This window comes from Taudactylus pleione, unplaced genomic scaffold (genome assembly GCF_031769625.1).
Source record: "Taudactylus pleione unplaced genomic scaffold, aTauple2 ptg000093l, whole genome shotgun sequence".
Taxonomy (NCBI): domain Eukaryota; kingdom Metazoa; phylum Chordata; class Amphibia; order Anura; family Myobatrachidae; genus Taudactylus; species Taudactylus pleione.
The window spans coordinates 11,358,765-11,384,710 of NW_028284495.1; the positions used below are offsets into that span (position 1 = coordinate 11,358,765).

The 25,946-nt window shown below is 43.5% G+C and overlaps 1 protein-coding gene across 1 annotated transcript in view; it reads left to right on the forward strand.

The window, feature by feature from the left end:
- Positions 1–25,946, forward strand: part of LOC148526832 (ethanolaminephosphotransferase 1-like) — a 90,020-nt gene that overhangs the window by 51,429 nt on the left and 12,645 nt on the right. Inside the window, exons 4-5 of the mRNA XM_088469769.1 lie at positions 14,005–14,079; positions 16,028–16,296. Coding sequence (XP_088325895.1) covers positions 14,005–14,079; positions 16,028–16,296 — 344 coding nt within the window. The remainder of the gene's footprint in view (positions 1–14,004; positions 14,080–16,027; positions 16,297–25,946) is intronic.

A 25,946-nucleotide genomic window follows, 5' to 3' on the forward strand; every position in this document is an offset into this window, starting at 1 on the left:
CTGAGGCACCCCATGATGAGTTCACCTTGAGAGAACGTATAGAGGGAGAATAGGAGAGGTTCAATAACAGAACCTTGGGGAACACCTACTGTAAGAGGCTGTGAGGGGGAAGAGGAGTTTTGAGAGGAAACAGAGAAAGATGGGTCAGAAGTAGGAGGACAGCCAGTAGAGGGCAGTGTCACGTAGACCAAGGAAGTGAAGGATTTGCAGCAGGTGGTCCAGTTTATATATCTAAATAAGAATTCTATCATGCTTTTATAGTTTGTTTTTGTGTGGAACATACAGTAGGATCTTTTTGGGTAATTAATAATTTTCTATGCATAAGAAAAAAGATTTCAAATAGTATGTCATATGTCATAGCATATTTATTTTACTATTATCTGATTCCTGGGACATTATTTTTGGATTTTTAGCTTATATTTGTTAAGAACGGGATGGGTACGGGAAGCCAGCGTTCGGGGGCCCAGAGATCAGAATCCCGACACCGGCATCCCAACAGGATTAGTATACCGACATTCTGACAGGTATCAAGATTCTGGCGCCGGCATTCTGACAGCCGGAATCCCCTCCGTTGGCATTTTAACCGCATCCCGTTAAGAACATATTAAAAGTCAGCATGCTAAGCAGGCAGGTTATGTTGTGTACCTGCTCCCTCTACTTTTACTACTTTGCGCTGGATGGAATATGTTTTTTTCATAGTCCGAATGATCGTTGATCTAATGATAGTTGGCTTTTGAAGCCACTTGGGGATAGGAGGATGCACCAAGCCTTCTAAAGAGTGGAGAAGTTGCCCAAAGGAAGTAGTAACCAATCAGCTTCTAGCTACCATGTATCAAGTGTATTCTATAAAATTATAGCTAGAAGCTGATTGGTTTCTATGGGCAATTTCCCTACCCGTTCCTCTATGAAAGGTGTGATTACTCTCAAGTCTCTATAGTGACAGAGAAGATAGGTCAGATACATACACACATTCTGTCACTCACTAGTGGCTTGGAGAGAAAGTGACAGTTACAGCACCTCATTTTAGTGGTGGATGACAGAGGAACTTCAGCAATATGATGATTATTTATATAATACATTTAGAATTTTAGATGCTGTTCCTATCCACTTCCTCTCATTTGGTGAACATGAGTGACTGCATAGGACTGTGGTAAGGGGACACCTAAATCACTGAATGAGTGTGGTATATTCTAGTTTAGTTTAAAACTATAACCAGCGGTTGAAGAGTCGCAGAGCATCGCAGAGGCCAGCTGTTTGCCAGGGACTCCGGCAGTGATGCTGCTGGAAGGTGGCTCAGGATGGAAGATGAGTTGGCTAGCCAATGACTGTGATCTGTGTGTGATAAGCCTGGGCCTTTGCTGTCTGCACAAGAAATATAACTTTTTACAGCAGATCTTGAAAACATCAAAGGAAACATATCAAGTTTTCACATTCTCATGTAATATTTATCTTAAAATGATTTTGCATAATTAAAATCAGTTTAGTGGGTACCACATGTTACAGGAATAACTTCTGACAATTGTAATAGGACTATTGCCCAAAATCGGGTTTTGCTTGAATTTGGCAGATATGTTGTGAATAACTTAAAGTCTTAAGCAACATCTGTAGCCATGGAAACGTTGTTGGTCTGTCTCCATGATTACACATTGCGAGTGAAGTCCTATTTCAAGAATCAGACTTTATTTCAGCAAGTTATGGTACTCAGTGGAATGATTTTTTGTTTATACATTTACATTCTTTATCCTTTCATTATTTTTCTAACAGAACTATAGACAGGGCCGAAACTAGGATATCTGTCACCCGGTGCAAGGCAACAATTTTGCGCCCCCTCCCTTTCTGTACCTGAAGTTTGTCCTTGCTCCTCCATAAGGCAGTGCACTACTCAAACATCCCTGGTATAGTGACTTACATTATTCCACACACCATAATGCCCATTACACATGATGCCACACACTGTAATGCCTATTACCAAAGTGCCACTTACATATTTGCCCGACACCATTTTATACACCATAGTAAGGCTTCTAATTACTTTAAAATTACCTGCTCATTGTCATGGGTTACATGCTTGTTGCCATGGGGTTTCATGCTTGTTGCCAGGGGGTTTATGCTCATTGCCAGGGGTTACATACTCGTTGCCATGAGGTTTATGCTCGTTGCCATGAGGTTTATGCTTCTTGCCATGGGGTTTCATGCTCGTTGCCAGGGAGGTATATGCTCGTTGCCAGGGGGTTTATGCTCATTCCACATGGAATTTGCTGAAAACGGCCATCCACAAATGGCCGCTGCCAAGGAGGAGACAGACACTAGAGGGCCAGTCAGGACCTCTAGCATTTGTCTCCTCTTTGGCGGCAGCCATTTTTGGATGTCCGTTTTCTGAGTCTGCAGCCCCCAAGCCACCTCGAGTCAGCTTATTTCACCCCCTGCAATCCGGCACCCGGTGCAAGTGCACCTCTAGCCCCCCCCCTAGTTGCGGCCCTGCTATAGACAGGGGCGTAACTAGGCATTTGAAGGCCCCATAGCAAAAGTTTGTAAGGGCCCCTATGTACCACCCAATGGTGAAAAATGTATATAACACATGTAACTTTGACAAGGAAGATGGGCCCCCCCAGCTCTGTGCCCCATAGCAGCTGTAGCCCTTGCACATGTGCTAGTTACGCCCATGACTACAGTTAAAGGAACACAACTAAACCTGGCAAATATTTAGCCCTTGTATCTTACTAAAATGAATCCCAAAATATCTTCTCATTGTCCTCTATCACATCATTGCTTGTGTATGTTGTTATAATTGTCTAATTGATTATCCCAAATTTGAGTTTTGTAATTAACTTTATATTCCTCTACTAAAAGTGAATGCGGCTAGGACATCTTTCTAAATCTAAAACTGTTTTCTCCCTCGCACTAACTGGTAAGGAATCTGTAAGGAGGAAGGCAAATTAGGAAAAGAGATTAAAATCAGCATTTCTAAAAGCATGCACTAATACAGAGCAATGGTGGCTCTAGAGGTGAGGCTGCATAGGCAAACGCAGGGGGGTTTCCGTCTGCCTGGAAACCCCCCTCCCAGCACACACCATGACCACAATAGAAATAGTAATATAATAGAATCTTACTAGCGCTGCATGTTCTTCTCAATATCACAAATGAAATGATTAGAACCACCTGTGGAATTTTTCAAATGTGTCAGCTAGTAATAAATATACCTGTGCACCAACTAGGACATGTTGAAAACATGCACTGTTAGGGGTGAACTGCTATAGACCATCAATAGGGTTAATTATTAATACTGTATAATAATACACTATCCAGGACAGTGCTAGGTTCTTCTGCCGCTCCCCCAAACTCCCGGACTTGCTCCAATGTTCTGGAATGATGCCCACATCTGAAATAAAAACATTCAGCTCAGACAGGATGGTGCTACTGTCGTATCTAATGTCTTACTGTGATCGCTGGTCCTCTATATGCTGGAACTATGCAACACAATATACTTTGCAATGCATGTAACATATTAAAGCTGGATAAGTACTAATTATGCCCTCTTCATGGACTGTCCACACTTGCTCTAAAATCAAGCATTTGGAAACCCCCCTCTAGAAATCCTGCGTTTGCCACTGGGCTGCAGCACAGTCCAAATTTCAAATAGGGGAGTCAGACCAACTGCCAGTGAGTCCCAGCCGGCGATGTTTGGCAGTGTTTGGTGTGACTCCCCTATGTGAATTTTGGACTGTGCCGCAGCCCCATCTCTGGAGCCGCCACTGATACAGACGCCCATTTAGAACAGGGCACAAGTCCCAAATGTAAGAATAAAATATGCCTTTTACAACGGTGTACCAACATGAAAATCACATGTCTCAACATGCTTATTACACTATTTGGGGGGAATTCAAATAGGAGCATACTTTCCAACTTTCCCTGTCTGAAATAGGAACAATCTCCCTGACTCACTGAAGAGTCTAGTAATATCCCTGATTGCACCTTATCCTCATTATGTAGCTGCTATATACCTGGGGTTAAAAATAAATCGGAGATATATACATTCAAATGGTATAATCAGTGCCATTTCCCTGCGTTGGTTATAAGGCACAATGATCCCTATGGCTACATGCATTATCATATAAGGTTTCTCTTGGTCACATATATGGAACCCCTTGTAATACACAATACATGAGCAAGCCCTGAAAATCAGTATCAGTGTGTTTAAATTTTTCATCAACAAATAGATTTACTAACAGCTTTGGGGCTCGTTTACATTTGGATGTAAATACATTCTATGATATGCCTGTCAGATGTAGCAGTACACGTCCACAATCTCCCTGAATGCTTTTTCAAAAGTAGGCGAGTATGATTAGGAGCAATGTCCTCGCCCCTGCAGGTAAGTGTGGCTATATGCCGTACTGCTGGTTTCTCATATTTTTGTTCGCAGTCCGCGCTGTGAGGGTGACAAGTTCCGATGCCGTTGCGTATGGTTACACGCCGTCGCAACAGCAACTCACCCCCCTCGCACGCAGGGGCAAGTTAATTGAATTCCCCCATTAGTCCTACTTTCCGACTTTCTGTCAGCCAGGCTGGCTTTCTCCTGGGTGTGGCATGGCAATAGGTGGGCAGTGCAGGGGTGTGGCGGCTCAATCACGTCATCGTGGCTCTGTCCCCACTGCACAGGGCTGATATTAGGCCCAAATCACGTCATGCCCCCCCCAGGGATTGGCTGCTTTTGCCTAGTCTTCCGGGTGGCCGGGAGTGCCACCCAATTTTCGGGGGAGTAGGCAAGTATGCCTTTAGTGTAGCCATGACTCGCAGTGGTGTAAAGTAAGGTGTTCCTTGGTCAATACGCTGTACCTGTAAGAAGCTGTTTGCTGATACACCATGACCACCTTACCTTCCACCATGGGTGCCGAGAGGGAGGGGGAGCGAGTACTAATTACCCAGGCTTGCTATCTATCACAAACATATACACACACACATGCTCTGAGTCTACTCAGCCTCTCCCTCGCAAGCCGCGTCCACGGCCCGGCCCTTCTGAGCAGTCAAAGTCTCGCGAGATGATGTCATATCTCGCAAAACTGTACAACAGTGAAGCTCCTTGGTGGCTGCTGTTAGGGGACAGCTTAGCAGCCGTCGAGGAGAGGACTGTAGCGCAGACAGCTAAACTCTGTGCTCCGTTTTTTTGTGCTGGTTGTGGGAGCCCTCTGTGTGGGGCCCCTGTTGCCCCTCCTATAATCCATTACTGGGCTGCGGAGGGTCAAGGGAGGCTGCATCCGCTGAGCAGCAGCAGCCTCCTCTCTCTCCCTGAAAGTGTTATGGGGGGCTATCGCACTGATCCCCCATCCTGATCTGCCCTCAGGGAGCCACGCATTGTTCTTTCATTTGCAAAAATTGAGAAGGGGCCTGGTCACGCCTCCTCGACTTGGCCATGCCTCCTTCCAGTACCCGGGCCCGTCACTGCTCCTGATAACCCTGATTGGTCCTACAGGACTCTGATAGTCCATGGGAGCCATGTTGATGTAATGCCTTGTTAGTGAATAGTGCAGTTTCAGTGTTGGACTCTCCCAATGGGATGCTTGTGTAATCCTTGGTAGGCTCTGCTGCTTGAGAATCCTGTCCCCTATCCTAGGTCAGGTGGGACTAGAACGCATACTGCAGCAGTGAAGATGCCTGTCTAAGTGGAAAACATTTATACTAGTGGAATATACAACATTTTACACTCTCGCTGTTAACCATACAATCCGAGGGGGCCAAGAGGAGGGGGTGATAGGTAATTTAGCAGAGGCCCTGCGCCAGCTGTTGATGGGGACAAATATTTCTTAGTATTTTTCTTTTTTTTTTTTTATCAGAGGGAGTGTGACTACACCTCCCGAAATTTGGTCCTGCCCCCTCAGTATCACCGGGGCCTTCAGTATGTCTTGGTGACCCTGCAAACAATGCTCACAAGGGGAGTGTAGAGTGAAACCAAAATATTTTTGAGTAATAATACTTGTGGGCACTACTGTTTGAGGCTGGGGGCCCGGGTCAGCCATGGATGTGGATGAACACCCCACTTCCTCAGTGCAGGCCTTTTTGCATCTTTTGCAAGCAAGATTGACCACACCACAGTGCTTGGTCCCGTCCCCTCTATAGCAATGGGGCTCACAAGATGTCTCGGCAGCACACAGGTGGTAAGGGGGAGATGGTTACACTAAGAATTTAAATCTACTAGCAGCACTGCTGACTTACGACTGACTGTTCACATCTGGAAAGGAGGAAGAAGGGAGAGAATTGGGCACTTTAACATAGGCCAAGTACACAAGGCATGCTGATGTACATGTGCTTAGGGTAGAGTCAGACACATACGTCTGTGGGGAATCAGTTGCGGATGCTCTGCCCCAGACGCAAAAGCCTACACTGCTGCTCCTAGAATCAGCACTAACTTTGGGACCATGGGCAAAATTTACTAAGCTGCGGTTTGACCGCGGTTTCTATTCTATTTTAAACCCCGGCGGTTTGGTGGCGGTTTCTATTCTATTCTAAACCCTGGGGGTTTGGTGGCGGTTTTGCAGTGGTTTCTAAATGACAGCCCTGTTCTATTCTATTCTAAAATGTGTTTTGATGGCAGTTTTGCAGCGGTTTTGGCCTTAGTAAATCTGCAGAAAGCAAAACCGCCACCATACCACAGTCAAAACACATTTTAGAATAGAATAGAACAGGGCTATCATTTAGAAACCACTGCAAAACCGCCACCAAACCCCCGGGGTTTAAAATAGAATAGAAACCGCCACCAAACTGCCACCAAACCCCCGGGGTTTAGAATAGAATAGAAACCGCAGTCAAACCGCAGCTTAGTAAATTTTGCCCCATGTCTCTCTTTTTTTTGCCTATAGGCAAAACAGCCCAATTGGTATTAAGGTAATAAATAGACGGACACAGAATTACAGCAGCTGTAATCAATGCTGCACATGCGCCGCACTGATTACAGCTGCGGTAAGGTAGGACTAGGCAGCGAAAAGTATCTATATCCTGAATAGCTGTCATCGCAAAAAATGACAGCTTTTTTGGAATAGATACTGATGGAGAGGAGGAATGATGAATTCCTCTGGTAATTAGGTAGAGCTCCATGTGAGTTCTAAACCTAATTACCTCCATCAATTTTTTTAGTAATGATGATTAGGCCCCTCATTTTGCTATGGGTTGTACCACCACAGTCTCTGTTCCCAGGTAAATCCTCTACATCCAGAGGGTACGAGCAGAAATCCACTTTAAGTGCTGCCTTGGTGCTAGTAGCAGAAATTTTAAAAACATTGCATTTGTGCCACTGGAATGCATTTTTGCATTGTGCATCTATATTATTATGCCACAACCGATGGATTTCGTACAGAGATGCCCACCAGCTTTGGCGCTAATCCTCCACTGTGCATATTAAGATGCACCATCGGATGCATCGGTCGCAATATCTGTCACACCCAGGGGTGCCGAGAGGGGGGGGGAGAGCGTACTAATTACCCGGCCCGAGCTTGCTGGAGGGGCCCGGCGGGAGCCCCGATCCGGCACCGCTCCCCCCCTCTTACATCACAGCAGCCCAGCATACGCTGCTGTGTGCTGGGCTGCACTGGGAGACTGCTTGCGGCTGCTAAGAAGCAGCCACAGCAGTCTCCTATGCCTGTGGGGGGAGCGATCAAGCTGATTGTGCCCCCTACTGGTTATGCGCCGGGCTGAGGGGGCTCACTGCAACCCCTCGCCAGCGCCCAGCTGCGCTATAAAACTTTTTTTTTTTTACCGAAGGAGCGTGGCCACGCCTCCTGCGATTAGGCTATGCCCCCTTTTACCCGGGTTCGGCGTGGCTCTTGGAGGGCCTGGTCACACCATCGTACATTGCACCAGCCCTGTGGAGACGCAGACTCTCTGTGTGAAAATGGCCTCCGGTGTCAGTGCAACTGTGGTAAAAGCTGCAGTCTCTAACCCATGTCTAGCTAGTCACCACCGTTACCACCGAGAGATGCCCACAGTGCAACTTGGATAATTGTGCGGACTGAAAACATTGGCTGCTCCACCCCACGTTTCTAATCCCCCCCTTTTTTTCCACTTTCCGCTTTGTAACTTCTATTCTTATCTTTTCCCTCTTTTCTACACTATTCTTATCTTTTCCCTCTTTTCTACACTCTTCTTTCTATCAATGTAAAATTTGGATGCACTTTCCTTATAGTATAACTGAGCCGTGACATCGGCATTCACTTGTTATAATGGTATTATTTTTGTCTGCTGTTAATGCTGTTGTGCTATTTATCTTATGCAGACCACTATGTAGATCTTGTGTTTATTGTCATTCATCCACCCAATAAAATTCTATTTAAAAAAAAAACAACAAAAAAACATTGGCTGCTTGTGCAGGGCCGGTTCTAGCATTAGTGGAGCTCAGGGCGGGAGCTTCCTTTGACGCCCTGAGCTCCGGGGGGCATGGCCATGGCTGCCCCTTTGCCAGGGAGGGGGCACCGGTTGCTGGGGGGCAGGGGGAGCTGGTCTTACCTGGTGAAGGTAAGACCTCCTTGTGCTGCTCCTCCATCTTCTGTCTTCCGCGCTGCTCACAGAATGCCATGTGCGACGACATCATGCGGCATGCTGGGCACTGGCATTCTGGGAGGGTTGGTTGCTGTGAGACTGGGACTCACGATTCCCGATGGTAGGCAAGAGCAGGCGTGGTGATGTTGGCCGCCAGAGTGGTGATGTTGGCCGGGCAAGAGTGGGCGGGCGCCGCCAGATTAGATGGCACCAGCAAAGTGACTGTGGCCGCGCATTCAGCCCACAGCGCCCCGATATCTCTGCTTGCCCGCTCCTAAAACCACCACTGGGCTTGTGTGTGGCATTGACATGACATGCACATCTGAATCAGGCCCTTAGTATTGAATAAATTTCTAAACGTTGTACTCATCATGGCTCTTTCTGTTATGACAATGATTTGGGGAATGTCAGCTAACAACAGAGATATTTAGTCTGCGGTAAAATGTTCCACAGTCAGTGGGGGTGTAACTTCTGTAAACACTTAAATTTAATGCACAACAAGTTTCCAGTTGCTTGTTCCCATATACTATGTATAATTTGCAGTATTCTGCAGATCTGCTCTGGTTTCAGTTAGAACTATGTTGTCCGACACCTTAGTAAACAGCTATTTTAGGGTGTAATCTGCAAAGAATAATATGAACTAAAATGGCTACACTAAAATAATTTGCTAGCAGTATGTTCCTCAGTGTTCACCCAGGTACTATTGTTACAATCTGCTACACAACATAGCATATATATTCTCTGCATTTACCAATATCTAAAAGAAATAGAACGATAGAGAAAACAGACGCAATTGTGCTTGTGTTCCAGCCATGCACGTCAATGTGTGCACACCACGGCTTCATGTAGAGTTGGACATAAATCAGGTGTTGTTGCGCATATATATATGTAGCCTCCATTTAGAGTGATGGGTACCTATATCATATCAGTGGAGTAAATTCATCCCAGACGCTCTGAGGCAAGTTATAATTTGGTGCCCCCCGCCCCCTCCAGTCACAGTCGCTGACACTGTAAATGTAGCAATTTGCATGCAGACAGGCTATAGATAGACGAAGGTGGCAGCTGATGGTCTGATACGCAGCTCTCCACTAGTGTGTAATGGCTTCTCAGGTGCCAGGAAGAGGTGCCATGTATTGGGCGGCCATGACCGTACACTCCTGATACATAGTAACAGCCCTAAGTGGGGTGAATATGTTGTTGACAATGGAGGAGGTGCCCCTTCAGAGCTGGAACCCGGCGGCAGGCGCCTCCATTGTCTCCCATAGTTCTGCCCCTGTATCATATGCAAAATATGATGTTTACAGGATCTTGTAAAATATTATTATTCATTTGTTCATAAATGTACTGTGGTCTTTTAGTTATAAGGAGAGCAGGATTGAATTAAAATATTTATTAATACAAGTTGTGGCCTGGAGGGTCTGAGAGGCCCCCTTGCCTAATTTAGGCAGTATTGAGGGGGTTAATCTAGGAGTGTCCATCATGCGGTTAGCAGTGGGGTGATGTGAAGGTTTCCATGACAACCCATGAGAAGCTATAAATAGCACTGAGGCAAGGGGAGTGACAGTTAGTGGGAAGGTGACGGACTGAACAGGGAGAGACCTGTTGGCTCCCCTACATATGGTGAGGGGAAAGGGGGAGCAGTTCCTGAGGTAATGGCCTAAATGAGGGGACAGGCTCCCGCACTGCTAAAGGAGGTGGACGTCAATGTGTGAGGGGAGAGGATCAGCTTACAGCCCCCAATAGCTATTGGTGGGTATATTGTGGAAGCAGCTGGAGAAAAGGTGCTGACTGGAAGAAATCTGGAGAGGTCAGTACCTGCCCCACTAATGAAAGCAGCCACTCACATCCTATTATCTGCTGGTAAATTAGGACACAGCATCAACAGAGTAAATATATGTACATACCCCCTCAGCAAACCAAGTTCATACAGTAGATATATGAGTCACTAGTGTTATCAGACTTACTGCCCTTTGTCATTTATATAATTCTGTGACAGGATTGTTTAGTACATCAAGTCAGACTACCTCACTAATATTCGTAGGGAGATCAGGTAGCGCATTATAGTGAAGTTACCTCAGGAGAGGAAGTGGTACTAAGCACAGCTCCAGCCAAACCAACTCCCACATACTGAGCCCATACAGAGCTCTGTCTGATTACAGCTATAATAAGGGAACCTCCTATACTGTATCTGCACATACTAAGGAATGCACCGTGGAGAAATTAGCACTAAACTGCTATGACAGCTGTGGCACCTACGCTATAAAGGAGAAAGACATAGACTTCACACCTACTGATAAAGATATCTTCTTGTGAACACTTTAATATCCACCTATATATACTACAGTATATCCATTCCAACCTACATCCAAGGAACAGTGAGAGCTTCGCTTTGGACACAGGACATTTTCTAACGAGCATCCCTTCCAAACCTGGTTTGCACCTTTCAAGTCAACTCTACTGAAGGGGTCCATAAAACAAATTCCAAAAGCTAGTACAGACTGATATTAGACATCTACTATTATATTTAAAGCAATATGGCAATACCATGGTATTGAAATATTAACAGAGTTATGTGTATAGTTATTAGAAAGGGTTGTGTGGAGTGATTAATTAGTTTGAGTCAATTAGCATACAGGAGTAAATTGTATACTCAGCAGGTACAAGGGGGAGGTTTCTGTTAAGAGTTGAAGGGTATCATATAGCTAAGTAAGACGCTAAGGGGATCAAAGGATCCTATCAGGAGTTGTAAAGCCTACTTAATATAAAGTTCACCAATGTAGATTTATAGGTGTGGCCGTGTAAGAGGAAAGCTAGAGGGGAATAACTATATTAATTTAGTTAAAGTATCTGAATTATTATTATTGTTGTACTATTCAATAACCTTGTATTGCATGATACCATTATTAATCTTAGGTGAATCGCAGAGAAGAAGTGTTCCAGACAAATAAACTATTATTTCTTTTAGTCATAATATTTATTTTGTGAGTAGTTCTAACATTATAAGAAAGTGTCTTGATACTTAATGTGTTGGTGGGGGACGACCCAAGCCATCCCCTTGAGAATCATTATAAAATAAAGCTTGGGTGGAGGCACAATTTATTGACCCAGTAAGAAAAAGGGTTACATATATATATATATATATATATATATATATATATATTATATATACATTTCCATACAGGGCATGCTTACCAAATTGCAACCGTATGTAGAGTTGTGTGTACTGTATCTTAGACTTGAGTCCCCTTACTCCTGTATCAGTGGTCTATAAGTTAAGTGCAGTAAGTGTTCACGTAAGTGTAGCAAGAGCCTTAGAGGGATCAAGCAATGAAAAGAGCAGAGAAGTGGATAAGAGGAGTAGTTGCCTATAGTAACCAATCAGCTTCTGCCTATCATTATATAGAATGTTCTTAACAATTGCTAATTCAAAGCTGATCTCCCCTTTTGAGAAGTGACATTATTAGACACTAACCCTCATTAGAAGGTGTGTATTTTCCAGGGGTGTAGTGATACGCAGTGATGATGATGACGATTGCAGCATTATCTTCAGCTTCTGATTGGCTGTCTAGGTATTCACTTCTCCAGTTTATATAATTCATTAATTAGCATCATGAATATGACGCTAATGAATGAATTATCACATGACCGCCGGGACTCGGAAGTGACTACTGTATAAATATATATTAGCTATACATGTATTTTACATTATTTATAAGTGTCTTTCATAAATTTATATAATCACTATTTTATTCAAGTTTCTACCAGATGTGGGCTTACACTTGTTTTAATAAGCCATTCAAAAAGAAGCAAGTACATTCTTTATCCAAAAATATTCTATATCCCTCCCCGCACAAACCCTGCTCCAACTCTCCTATATCCCTTTGTATATACTTCTTGAGAACATAGAATAGTATAGCTGGTTTAAGAAAGCAGAACACAGTCCCCACACATACTGTATAAGGAATTGTTAGCCCAATTTTCATTTTTCTTATAAGATTACACTTACTACATTCTTTAGCTAAAATATAAGTTTAGACACATCATTTGCATTCTGTTCTTTCTGGCTATTTGTTCAAAAAGGTTAAACAGATTTAAAAAAAAAAAAATAATAATAATAATTCTTCTATACTTTAAGTTTTCCTAGAATATTTTGAATTCAGTTGTTAATAATGTGGCTTAAAATTCATCAATAGCCTCTGTGTGAGAGGGAAATAGTGCTGTACTATCTACTACTGTAAGAACCCATACACTGCAGGTGATATCCTGATTAGAACCCACAGGGAGGATTTCTGTATTATAATGTGTCATATCTCTTGTTTGCAAACATTCTAACCTATTTGGATTAATGGGAAATTTGCTTGGTGGTGGCTCCTGCCTATGGGATACATGTTATTATTTGTAATTCAATACTACAATATATTTAATTCTACATTGCGTGAAATAGATAGTTCCTTCCGGTGGCCCATGAAGATAAGGGTACTTACTAAACTACTTACAAATAAGTGGGGTGATTAAACCTAATATCCAACATAACGTAGAGAATCATTCACCAAATCACGGTATTGCTGCCTGTGTACACCTACTGTGACATGTCTATCATCGCTTTAACCGTGATGCATTAATCATATTAAAGTGGCCATTGAACACTACCACCATGATCATAAAATCGTCTTTGGCCTAACCCAGTCATACTGTACGTGTATCAGTCTGTGCTGTGACCTCGTTTGTTTTTCTTTTATTCCTGACTGAAAGAAAGAAGCAAAAGCAGCAGAATAAAAAGTCTAAAAATAGTTATTTATAATTAATAGTTTATTTCCCAATGTTTGTCTTAGATACTAGACTTGGACTTTCCATGCCATATACAGATTTCCTATTGAAGATCTCAATGCAATGTTTTATACTCTTGGAAAAATTCAGAGTTCCAACCAGGAATGGGTGCAGTCATACAACATGGCATGTATTGTAGAGAACAAAGCCGGATATGGGTGGGTTGGTGTGCGAGTTTGTTTTTGGAACCCATTTGTTGTATATTGGTGGTTTAAGGTGCAGGACCTCTCTGTTTTTGTTAAAATGTCCACACAATTTTGCAGTGTGTGTGTGGCCTCAAAATGACCGTAATCCATGACCATAATATATAAATTTATAATATTACTATGCGTTATGGCAGAAAATCTGGGTACAGCAGTGTTTCGTTACCAATGTGCTTACGCACTCCCAACATCCAGCAACACTGGTTTAGAGAATGTGTTGCTATCTTAACAACATACTGGTGGATGGGAGTGGTCAGACTGCTGACCCCAAAAGACAAAAATTCCTGGGTATCATATGATTTGGCCAACCATGGGTATAGCCATATTGGATGATGATCCCATTAAGGACCATAGGGATGAGCAGGAGTATTGGCCCCTTTGTTACCATCTTTACAGTTAAACTTATGCATTTCAATAGCTGGATAAACACCTAAATATTTCTTATTTCCAGGTATTGGCGGTCAGCATATTCCAAATTGGATTTGGATCTCTGCAGCTTTGGGCAACTTTCTGGCTTACGCGTTAGGTATGGTAATAAGGCTGTCAAATTAATTGTTAAATATTGTATTTTTTTAAACATATGCCGGTTTGACATACTTAGGGGCATATCCAATTAGTTTCGGGGTTTACCACACGGCTAATTATCGCGCTGGTCGGGATTCAGTTAGCAGGCATTCCACGCACGGGTGTCCCCGAGACCCCGCACGCGAATCCCCGCTTTCGGACTTTACCTCGCACCTCATGTAGGTGCGAAGTAAAATGAGCGTGGAGCCGCAGTATTCGGCCTCGCACGAGAGGGTAAAACACACTGATTCCGCAGTTCTCGCAGAATCAGTGTATTCTCGGGCAGGAGTTCCATTCCCGCTTCACGGGACTTTAACCAGACAATTAGCCGCAGGTAAAACCCCGCGGCTAATTGGATATGCCCCAAAGCTTCCTAATTTAATAAAGAACCACTACATAAAATGAATACCCTATAGTCAGCCTCCATATGGCATTAATACAACTTCCCATATTAGTCCCCACATTGCATTAATGCAACACCCAAAGCAGCCCACACATAACGTTACTATAATCCCACTTCAGCTGACATATTGCATAACTACACGTTATAGTGTTAGATACAGCCTGACCATTCTAACCCTCATGTTGGGATGAATCATGTACAGATCACAAATAATTCAACAAATTATTTATTACAATATAATATGGGGTTTGATAAAGGCTCTATTAAAATGCCACATAGCCTGGTGTTATGACAGATTTTTTAAACTTGTACTCATGTGAACCTTCTGCCTGTAGATATAGTCAGTAGAGGCAGTTTTAGCAAAATAAATAGTTTTGAATGGAAACACCAGAATGAGAAAAACATTTTCTAAAAGACAACTTGGCGTTGCCTGGATCTAGAAATATGTAAGAAGAGGTGATAAGTATGAAATGTGCTATAACCAGCACTGTCTGACACACTGAGCATCAGTATGATAACGCAGAGAAAATCACTCTCCTCTATGTTATCTGCAAACATCTAGCGATTTCTCAGACAGAAAATTCTTCAGATGCTACTAAAACACAATGGCCCCATTTACTAACAAGGTTTATCACCAAAACGAGTGATAAATGTCACTGTGTATGATAAATGGTGCTCATTTTTCTAACAGTTGACAGTTGGGAGCTGATTGGCTGGAGCACCAATTATCATACACAGTGAAATTTATCACTCGTTTTGGTGATAATACTCGTTAGTAAATGAGGCCCAATAAGCGCATTTTTGTGGCTTATAATTTTTTCACATATGAGCAGGATTACCTGCCGGTATACGTACAAACCTGTGGCAGCTTCTGTGGGGATCCGGCTGTGCACCAGATCTCGTGATGTTTGCGAGATCTCACTTATACCAGTAGGTAAGGCAATAGGCTGATGCGCTGTGGGTTTTGCACGGATCGATACAGGGTGAAGTTTTCTCTCCTGCACTCAGGCAGCTAATAAAAGGCAGAGCAGGAAGAGTTACAGCTGTACGATAAGTGCGGCTATAGCACATCTCCTCCATACTCTCCCAAAGACCAGGCAATATATTTACGGATCAGTACATTCAATGGGTCATATACAATTTAGACTGAGCAATGTTAAGATTAATCTCTCCTCTGCAACCTTTACATACTTGCCAGTCTCCTCTCAGCCCTAAAGCTGTATGTTAGCACAGCATTACAAAATGACATGACTTTCACTAGAACTAGAAGAAAGGTTATTATCAACACTTTATGGTCTCTGCGCTTCAGGAGAATATGAAATAAAATACATAACCACACATGCTTGTAATTGGTGCATACCGAGGCCTGTAATGGGTCAAATACCAGTATCTTTGTCTGTTTTGGCAGCATGTTTCCTATTACTGTCTCATTCACCTATGAAACGTCATTAGGGGTTTCTTCATATCTGTAGCATCTTCTAATGTTTCATTTGTTTGTTGTTTGCAGATTCAATTGATGGGAAACACGCCAGAAGGACTCAGTCCAGCAGCCCATTGGGGGAATTATTTGATCATGGGCTCGACAGCTGGACAGCGTCAATCTTTCCTCTGTCTTTGTTCTCAATATTTGGATGCAATTCAGGAGAAGCAGGATTATCACCAATGAAGATGTATTTAGTGAGCAGTGTTGTACTCTTCACCTTTATGCTCTCGCACTGGGAAAAATACAACACTGGGGTGCTCTTCCTCCCCTGGGCGTATGATATTAGCCAACTGGTGAGTTGCTATATGAGATTCTTTTCTACTTTATGAGGGGCAGATGTACAGTATCAAGGCTATTTTCCTGAAAATATTGAAAAACCGTCACTTTACGCATTATTTTCGTGTCAATTTATTTTCCACGATATGCATTAAAATGTTTACGCTTTAATTATCGCAAATAAGCTCAGTGTAAAGTTTTGAACTTAAAAACATTGACAAACATCGCAATTGTTATACATTTTTTAAAATATTTTCGACTGTATCAAGCACAGAAAATATTAGAACTATGTGAAAATGCAGGGGGCAAGGTATCTTTTTTTTCATCCCTCCCCTGAATATCCGTGTGCCTCCTCTCCCAGCACAGGGAAGATATCTTGGTAGCCCCAGAAGATGCTTAGATTTCACTACTCATTTTAAGAGAGAGCCTCATATAGGGGCCTATTCATGATGTTAATTATCGGGGTCCGAACGGACCCCAATAATTGACATTCTAACATTCTAATTCGCCGTGGCCACCGGAGCAATTCAGCATTACTCCGGCGCGGTGGCAGCTGATGTGAAATCAGCTGCCCCCGTGAGCGGCTTCACTGCTCCTTTTCGGAGCAGTGAATCTTTTCACTGCTCCTATCAGAGCTCCTATCAGAGCAGTGACGGCAGTGCGCATGCGACCTACAGGTCACGCATGTGCACAAGAGCCCCGACGTCCAGCGGAAGGCGGTGGACAGGGGCGGAGGGATCCGAAAGGATCCCTTCTAGCAACCAGGACCTACTGCCCATAGGGAAGAGTGGGTTGCGAGCCCCAATCAGAATTTTGAAGTGGGGGTATGAAAGATCTAAGGTTGTACTTATGCCTGTGCTGGAAAAGGGGGCGTGACCATTTAAAGGGGGAATGTCCTTAAGACTCACCACTTTTTCATCAGTGTAGTGTACCAAACCGTAGAACCCCTTATACACTTTATGCCACACAATAGTAGTGCCCCTTATGCAATGCCCACAGTAGTAGTGCCCCTTATGCACAGCCCATAATAGTAGTCCCTTATACAATGCTGACATTAGTAGTAATGCCCCTTGTAGTAGTGCCCCCTATACATTGCCCACAGTAGTAGTAGTGCCTCCTATACATTGCCCACAATAGTAGTAGTGCCCCCTATACATTGCCCACAGTAGTAGTGCCCCTTGTAGTATTGTCCCCAATAAATTGCCCACACTAGTAGTAGTAATGTCCTTTGTACTAGTGCCCCTTATACATTGCCTACAGTAGCAGTACTGCCACTTGTAGCTGGACCCCCTATACAATGCTGACAGTAGTAGTAGTGCCCCTTGTAGTAGTGCCTCCTATATATTGCCCACAATAGTAGTAGTGCACTTTGTAGTAGTGCCCCCTATACATTGCATACAGTAGTAGTGCCCCTTGTAGTAGTGTCCCCAATAAATTGCCCATACTAGTAGTAATGCCCCTTGTAGTAGTGCCCCCTGCACATTGCCCACAATAATAGTAGTGCCCTTTTGTAGTAGTGCCTCCTATACATTGCCCACAATAGTAGTAGTGCCCCCTATACATTGCCCACAGTAGTAGTGCCCCTTGTAGTATTGTCCCCAATAAATTGCCCACACTAGTAGTAGTAATGTCCTTTGTACTAGTGCCCCTTATACATTGCCTACAGTAGCAGTACTGCCACTTGTAGCTGGACCCCCTATACAATGCTGACAGTAGTAGTAGTGCCCCTTGTAGTAGTGCCTCCTATATATTGCCCACAATAGTAGTAGTGCACTTTGTAGTAGTGCCCCCTATACATTGCATACAGTAGTAGTGCCCCTTGTAGTAGTGTCCCCAATAAATTGCCCACACTAGTAGTAATGCCCCTTGTAGTAGTGCCCCCTGCACATTGCCCACAATAATAGTAGTGCCCTTTTGTAGTAGTGCCTCCTATACATTGACCACAGTAGTAGTGCCCCTTGTAGCAGTGCCCCCTATACAATGCCCACAGTAGTAGTGCATTTTGTAGTAGTGCCCCTTGTAAATTGTCCACAATAATAGTAGTGCCTCTATATATTGCCCACAGTAGTAGTAGTGCCTCCTATACATTGCCCATGCTAGTAGTGCCCCTTATACATAATGACATACATACAAACTCACACAAACAGTACTTGTCTGAAGCCCCACTCCTGGTGAGCCGGTCGGTGCATGTGCGGGCACCTTCTCATTTTATTTTTTTACAAAAAATACAGTGAGAAGACTGCGGAGGGGATTCGCAGGGACAGAGCTTTATAACAAGCTCTGTCCCTGTAAGGGATTTTTTACAAATCCCTGTGATATTTTCTAAATTCGCAATGCGAATTTAGGTGAAAATATCACACTACAACTGCATTTTAAATGTGGATTGTAGTAAATAGGGCTCTAATGCTTGTGTTCAAGCTGCTGGCCAATTTCCCTACGCAATGTAGATCTCAAATTATATGCAAAGGTGTTGACAAACCATCTAAAACCAATGTTAACCACCTTGATCCATAGTGATCAGGTAGGAATTGTTTCCAGGTGGGAAGCAAAAGACAACACAACAATAATGATTGATTTAATTTATAAGGCCATGTCATCTCAATCTCTTATGACACTGTTATCGACAGACACCAAAAAGCCTTTGTCAGAGTTAATTGGAAATTTATGGCTGGTGTCCTTCAACATATGGGTTTGGCCTCGCTAGAATACTGGCTTTATATAAAAATCCCTATGCTTGGATTAAAGTAAATGGCATACTATCTACACCATTTCCGATCTTAAATGGAACTAGGCAGGGGTGTCTATTGTCTTATTTTTATACTGAGTATGGAAGCTTTGATGCGTGCTATCAGATGTATTCCTAATGTTCGGGGGGTTGAATAGGGGTCCACGCAATATAAATTATCTCTTTTTGCAGATGATTTACTAGCGATCATCTCCAACCCAGTGTCTTCTCTGCCTAATATAACCATGGAATTTAAGAAGTATGGTGCTTTATCAAACTTTAAAATTAATTATTCAAAATCTGTGGCTCCCAATTTAAATGCCCCAGAATCTATGATTCAGGACCTATAGTAAGCCTTTTCATTTAATTGGCACCTGGCTCACATCCAATATATGGGCATTAAGTTAACAAAGGATGTTAAGGGTTTATTTCTGCCCAATTTTATCCCCCTACTACTCACAGTGGGAAAAGACAGTCAGACTTGGCAGCCTAAGAATTTTTCTTGGATAGGGAGTAAATATTATTATATAAAATTAATATCTTACCTAGAATTTTGTGCTGCTTACAAACACTTCCTATTTGGATACCACCATTTTTTTTTTAAGAGAACTACAAAAAATGGTGCAAGATTTCATTTGGTTTGGCAGGAAACACAGATTTTGCCATGATATTTAATGCAGTATCTCTATTAAAAACAGATAATAGTGCAGTATCTCTATTAAAAACATAACAATTTGTTAATGCATTGCACTGACAGCCCATCAGTCCGGTGAAAATCCGGGGGCGGGGGGGAGGGGGGGTTGAGCGCGATCAGTGTGACCCCTCCCTCCCCACAGGCAGAGGAGAGGAGACTGCTGCTGATCTTCAGCAGCAGCGAGCAGTCTCCCTCTGCAGCCCAGCACATAGCAGCATGTGCTGGGCTGCTGACAGGTAAGAGGGAGGGGGTGGAGTCAGACTCAGGCCCCTCCAATAAGCCCGGGCCAGGGTAATTACTACCCATCCCCACTCTCGGCACCCCTGCCTGACCCTTGGGGAGCAGAGAGAGACAGACGGGGTATTCTGTACATTGGGCCTAATTCGGAGATGTACGCTAACTCGATGGTTGGTGCACATCTCCAAATGTTAGAGGACTGCGCATGCGCAGGAAGTGCATTGCACATGTGCAGCCTCCATCTGCGAGCCCGCTTGCCGTGCGTCCGAGCTGCAGCCTGATTGACAGGCTGCTGCGTTTGGGAGGTGGAGCGGGGGCGTTCCTGGAAATTTTGAATGTAATTTAACCACTCAAGGGCTGAATACACCGCCCATATATTTTTTACCTTTACTCTGTGTTTGCTGTCATCTGCCTGTATTGGTGAAATCAAGAATGGCAAAATGGCCACTAACCAGTACCCCATCTTTGTTAAATAATTTACATTTACCTGGTTAATCAAATACATGAAGTAGTAAGAGGTAGGTAGTTATAAGTCCTTGACTTTGGTCAGTGGTGGAACTCCCAGAGACAATGGAGTCATTTGCCACCGGGCACCAGGGGGCACCCGGCTCCATTGTCACCCGGCAGTTCCGTGTCCACCTGTTGCAGTGCTGAGGAGCCGCATGGAGGAGGAGCGCCGCTGCTGATCGGCGCTCCACCTCCATGACCTGCTGATGCCAGAGTGTTCTATGGTCACGGACGTCATGTAACATGTGACCTCCGCGACCTGCCTGAGCACCATACGTGCACGCAGGAGGGGGAGTGTTCTGAGTAAACAGAAATCCCCCCTGCCCGCCGATCAGTAACAAACACGCCGCCGGCGATGTGTTTGTTTTAGCAGCCAATGAGAGTCGGACAGACTCTCAGCTGCTGTATCCACGGAGGGAGGCAGACGGAGCTCACTCATGAGCTCCGCCTTCCGGCTCCCGGATTGAGGATGGGAGAGACATCATGACGTTTCTCTCATAGTGCCGAGCGGGAGGACAGAGGAGCAGACGGTGGTGGGCGCAGGAACGGGGATTCAGGTAAGTAATCTGTGTGTGTCTTGTGTTATATCTGTAAGGGGCACTGCATAGGGGGGATCACTACTGGGGGTACGATATAAAGGGGCACTGTATATGGGGCACTACTGGGGGGCACTGCATAAGGGGCAATACTGGGGGCACTGCACAGGAAGGGCCACTACTGAGGGCACTGTATAAAGGGCACTACTGGGGGCACCACATAGGGGGACCACTACTGGGTGCACTGTATAAGGGGCACTACTGGAGGCAATGCGTAGGGGGACCATTACTGGGGGGCACTACATAGGCAGGCACTGCATAAGGGGTACTACTGAGGGCACTGTATAAGGGGCACTACTGAGACTGTATAAGGGGCGCTGCATAGGGGGACCACTGCTGGGGTCACTACATAGGGGGGCACTGTATATGGGGCACTACTGGGGGCACTGTATGAGGGGCACTACTGGGGGCACTATATAAGTCACTACTGGGGGCACTGTATATGGGGCACTACTGGGAGCACTGTATAAGAGGAACTGCATAGGGGGGCGGTGGCAGCTGGGGCTGGCATAGGTGCTAAGGGGGGTGGTAAATTTTAATTTGGGGGGGCACCAACATTTATCTTGCTTCCGGGCACCTGGGATGAAGTTACGCCACTGACTTTGATAATGGTAATACATTTATGTGAGCAGTGGCTCTGTATGCTGGAGAAATGTGCCATCCACAATGTGCATGCATTATACAAATTACATGGCGTATCGATCACTAGCACCTTTAGGATCTTATGACAAACAGTACATGTGTCAGTCCATCAAAACCAGGTGGCCCTCTACAGCTGCTTTGTGTAGACTGTAACTTACTAACTGTAAAATTGGGTAGTATCTGGATACTAATAGCTTAGCATCCAGTATCCTTGCGCTAAACTTAAAAAGGAGTAGGATATTAAATGGATAGTAAAAAATTCCCCCTTTATGCAGCTAGTTCATCTACCAGTACCATCTGGTCCACAAAAGCACACACTAACAAATTATTGAATTGCGCTTGTAGGGAATGTACATATAATAAAACACTTGTTAGAATATGGTAGCACCTGTCTGAATAATGGACTAAGGACAAGGCTTCTCTTCTAAAAATAATTTCACAGATGGTATTGGTAAATAGCTGTTAATCCTCTGTGTTTGTAACTTCGGAATACGGCCCCAGCAGCTAACGCCATCTAAAGATAGCATTAGCCGCTGTAGTCTAAGGCAGCTTACCGCATATTTAGCCAGCGGAGGGATCTCACTGATCCCTCCGCAGACAATGAGAGCCGCTCATGTACAGTCCGCGGGACTGCACATGCGCGGCAGCCCCGCATGCACTCTGGAGATATCACAGGGATGGGCTCTTTTCGGAGCCCGTCTCCCTGCATGTCCCGGATAATACATCCGGCAGATAGGATCGCATTTAGCAATGCGATCAGGGGCGGTACTGCATGCCCTGATCGCATTGCAAAATGCAATCATTAATAAATGGGCCCCACAGAGGATTAACAGCTATTTACCAATACCATCTGTGGCAACTAAGACTCAATTATCTGCAAAAGGGTAAGGACACTTTAATACGGGCTGTGCAAGCACTTATTGTGTACAAATGATTGGTGGAGAGAGAGACACATATCCACTAAGAACTAAACAATTGACTGAATTTTGGACATTCTCTCATATATTCCAGCGTGAAACATATACACTAAACAAAAATATTTGATCAGCGTAGCAACTGGGCGCTACAGAGCCAATTTGTGTGTATTACATGTTTTTAGTGTTGTGAGTCATGGCAAAGCGTGTATGTATTTTATGTAATAAATTGTGAATAATTTATAATTTATAAATGACATTATTCAGACAGGTGCTACCATATTCTAACAAGTGTTTTATTATATGTACATTCCCTACAAGCGCAGTTCAATAATTTGTTAGTAACTTACTAAATGTGTCTACTTCCTCCATCTATAGTATATGTGAGAGCTTAGCGTTCCCAGCTGCTCCTCTGTTATCTGGGGGAGAGGAACCTTCTCCAGGAATGAACTGGCCAGTTTGCAGATTGACCACTGGGCCCTTTGTATGCATAATGTGCATGTGTGAACCTCGCCAGAATTGCCATTATCCTATTGGCCTTATTCCTATATGTATCTAAATCCCTTCCATATATGATTTACATTGTAATTCCTATCTCACATTTTGAAGGGTGAAGGGGGGAGGACTGGATGAGGGCCATGACTTCCTCTCCAGATGCAGGAGAAGGATATCAGACTTTGGGGCCTATTCATCATAACTAAAGTTTCTCTGGAGGTAATTAGGTTTAGAACTCACATGGTGTTCTACCTAATTACTGGAGGAATTCATCATTAACTATCTATTCTGAAAAGCTGTCATTTTTGCGATGACAGCTTTTCAGGAAATAGATACTTTTCCCTCTCTACACTAACTTATCGCAGCTGGAAACAGTGCTGCGCATGCGCTGTTACATCTGTAAAACTAGCGCATGCGCAGCACTACCTACAGATGTGGTAAGTTTGTGTCCCCCCCCTCCGCTGACCTGCCCCCCATCCCCCCCGCTCACCTCCCCCATGTCCAGCACTTACCTGCCCGCGCAGCAGCCTCCGGCTCCGTCTGCTATGCTGTCATGTGGTCTCACAACAGCACACGGTACTGTTTAGAAAAAAAGAAAGTTTTTTTTTTTCTAAACTTTATTGTGTTCTGCTGGGAGAACACAATGTCAGCATAGCAGACGGAGCCGGAGGACGGACCAGAGCACCGGAGGAAGACGCCGGGGGACCTGCCCACGCTGACACAGGTAAGTGTTACCTACCATTCACCACCTCACAGTGGCGGATAGTAACTCCATCAAATTCCGAAAATACATAATTTTCAGAATTTGATGAATACCATAATTTCCATATCCCCATACTAATGTATGGGGAGTGTGGAAATTAACGCAGGGGGACTTAGCAAGGAGATATCAGTGATATCTCCTGTGTTAAGTCTCTTCATGAATACTAAAATAACGTTATTTAAGGAAAATGTCCTTAAAAACATTATTTTAGTGTTGATGAATAGGCCCCTTGATAAGATGAAGGGTGAGGGTTGGTGAATTAAAATGTTATTGTGTTTTGCTTGGGATTGTACAGTATACTCTACACATTTTAAGTTACTATGCTAAGAGTGACCACTTATTTACTTTTTGCAGATACATTTAAACACAAAGCCTAGCCCTTTAACAGTGCGGCTAACATTTCCCCATTACACTCTTCCCATATACAGATACAAAACATTATTAGGAAGGCCATACATTTACATTGTGCTTGGTAGTTGACATCCTTTTTTCCCCATACACATTAATCACAATAGTGTCCCCCTGTAATACAGTTGCAATATTTAAAACCAAAAAGACAGAAAATAAGTATAACTTGCGCCCCCAGACTGCAGCTTAGTACAACACACTCAGGAGCACCTGTCCAATATAATACAACAATTGAGTGGTCCAAAAGCCCTGTCTATGGCAGAATAATAGGTGTATTCTGTATCCTGAGGCAGTCGTGAAGATGTAGTCTTATAATTCCTCTCTAATAGAAAAAAGGACAAAGAAAAAACAGAATAAAATATCATCAGGAACACATGAAAGGTATTTCCCTTTTTACCTCCGAACTCAGCTAGACTCAGTGAGACGTGTGCACATAAAGGTTTCTTTGACTATAATACAGTGTGGATCACAAACCTTTTTTCCACCTCTTTCCTCAACCGTCTGAGCTAAATGAAACAAATACTGGGTACACACTTGTTGATATACTGTTCATTGATTGACGAATGATATATCACAAGTGCATCAGTGCTGTGTACACCCGATATGTCTGTGATTGACGTAGTTCACAGACATATCAGGTCGGCCCTGCAGCACAGCCAGATCAGTTGGTCGGTCACCCGTTCGCCGATGCACTGATATATTTTTCACTGACTGTAGACTGCCAACACTGACATCACAACTGGGTGGGCAAAGTTAAATGCCCGCACAATTGCGATGTCAGGCCAGACATATTGAGTGGCTGATTGGTAAGTGTGTACAGCTTACCAATCGGCCGCTCTGACGGCGGATCGGTCTACTGACCAATCCGTCATGTAAGTGTGTACCCAGCATTAGTCTGTATCTCACATCTGCTGTACATATATATATATATTTTTTTAATAAAATGTTTTTAATTGACATAAGTTCAAAAGATACGATATTGTAAGATACTTGCTGTAGTATACATTGTTATTACATTAAATGTACTTTGATAAAATAGTAGACTTTGTTTTATTCTCTTGCATCATTACTAAACAACTCCAACTATCTCCTGGAGTAATAATATCTTATAAGACAATTATAGGTAGACGACAACGTAATTATAAACACATAACTACATACCTTTAAAAGAACATGACTGTAACTAATGAAATCAATTATTTAAAATTTTCTCTTTGTATTAGAAGGGTGCTTGTCCTTCTATAACTGTTAAATTGTACCGAGCTGTCCACTGAAAGCTACGTTTCAAAGCCGATTTCAGTTCGGGTGTTAATGTATGTATAAAAGGAAGCCATATTGAGAAAAATTTCTTTGATAACTTTTCTTTGTCTAGAGTAGTGGAAGACCAGTCCATGTTAAATAAGTAAAGTAGAGTTGGCATCATTAGACTAATGGAAGGTGCATTAGGTTCTATCCAGCAGGATAAGATTGTTTTTTTGGCTGTAGCTGCTATTTTAGTCAGTAGAAGTTTTTCCGATTTGTTTAATATGTATACAGGAGAGGATTCATATTTACTCCAAAAGGCCCATTCTGGAGTCATCAAAAAGTCTATGTGTAATGTATTTTTAATATACGAATAGACTTGTTCCCAGAACTGTTTAACATATGGGCATGACCATAGACAATGGTAAATATCAGCATCAGGAG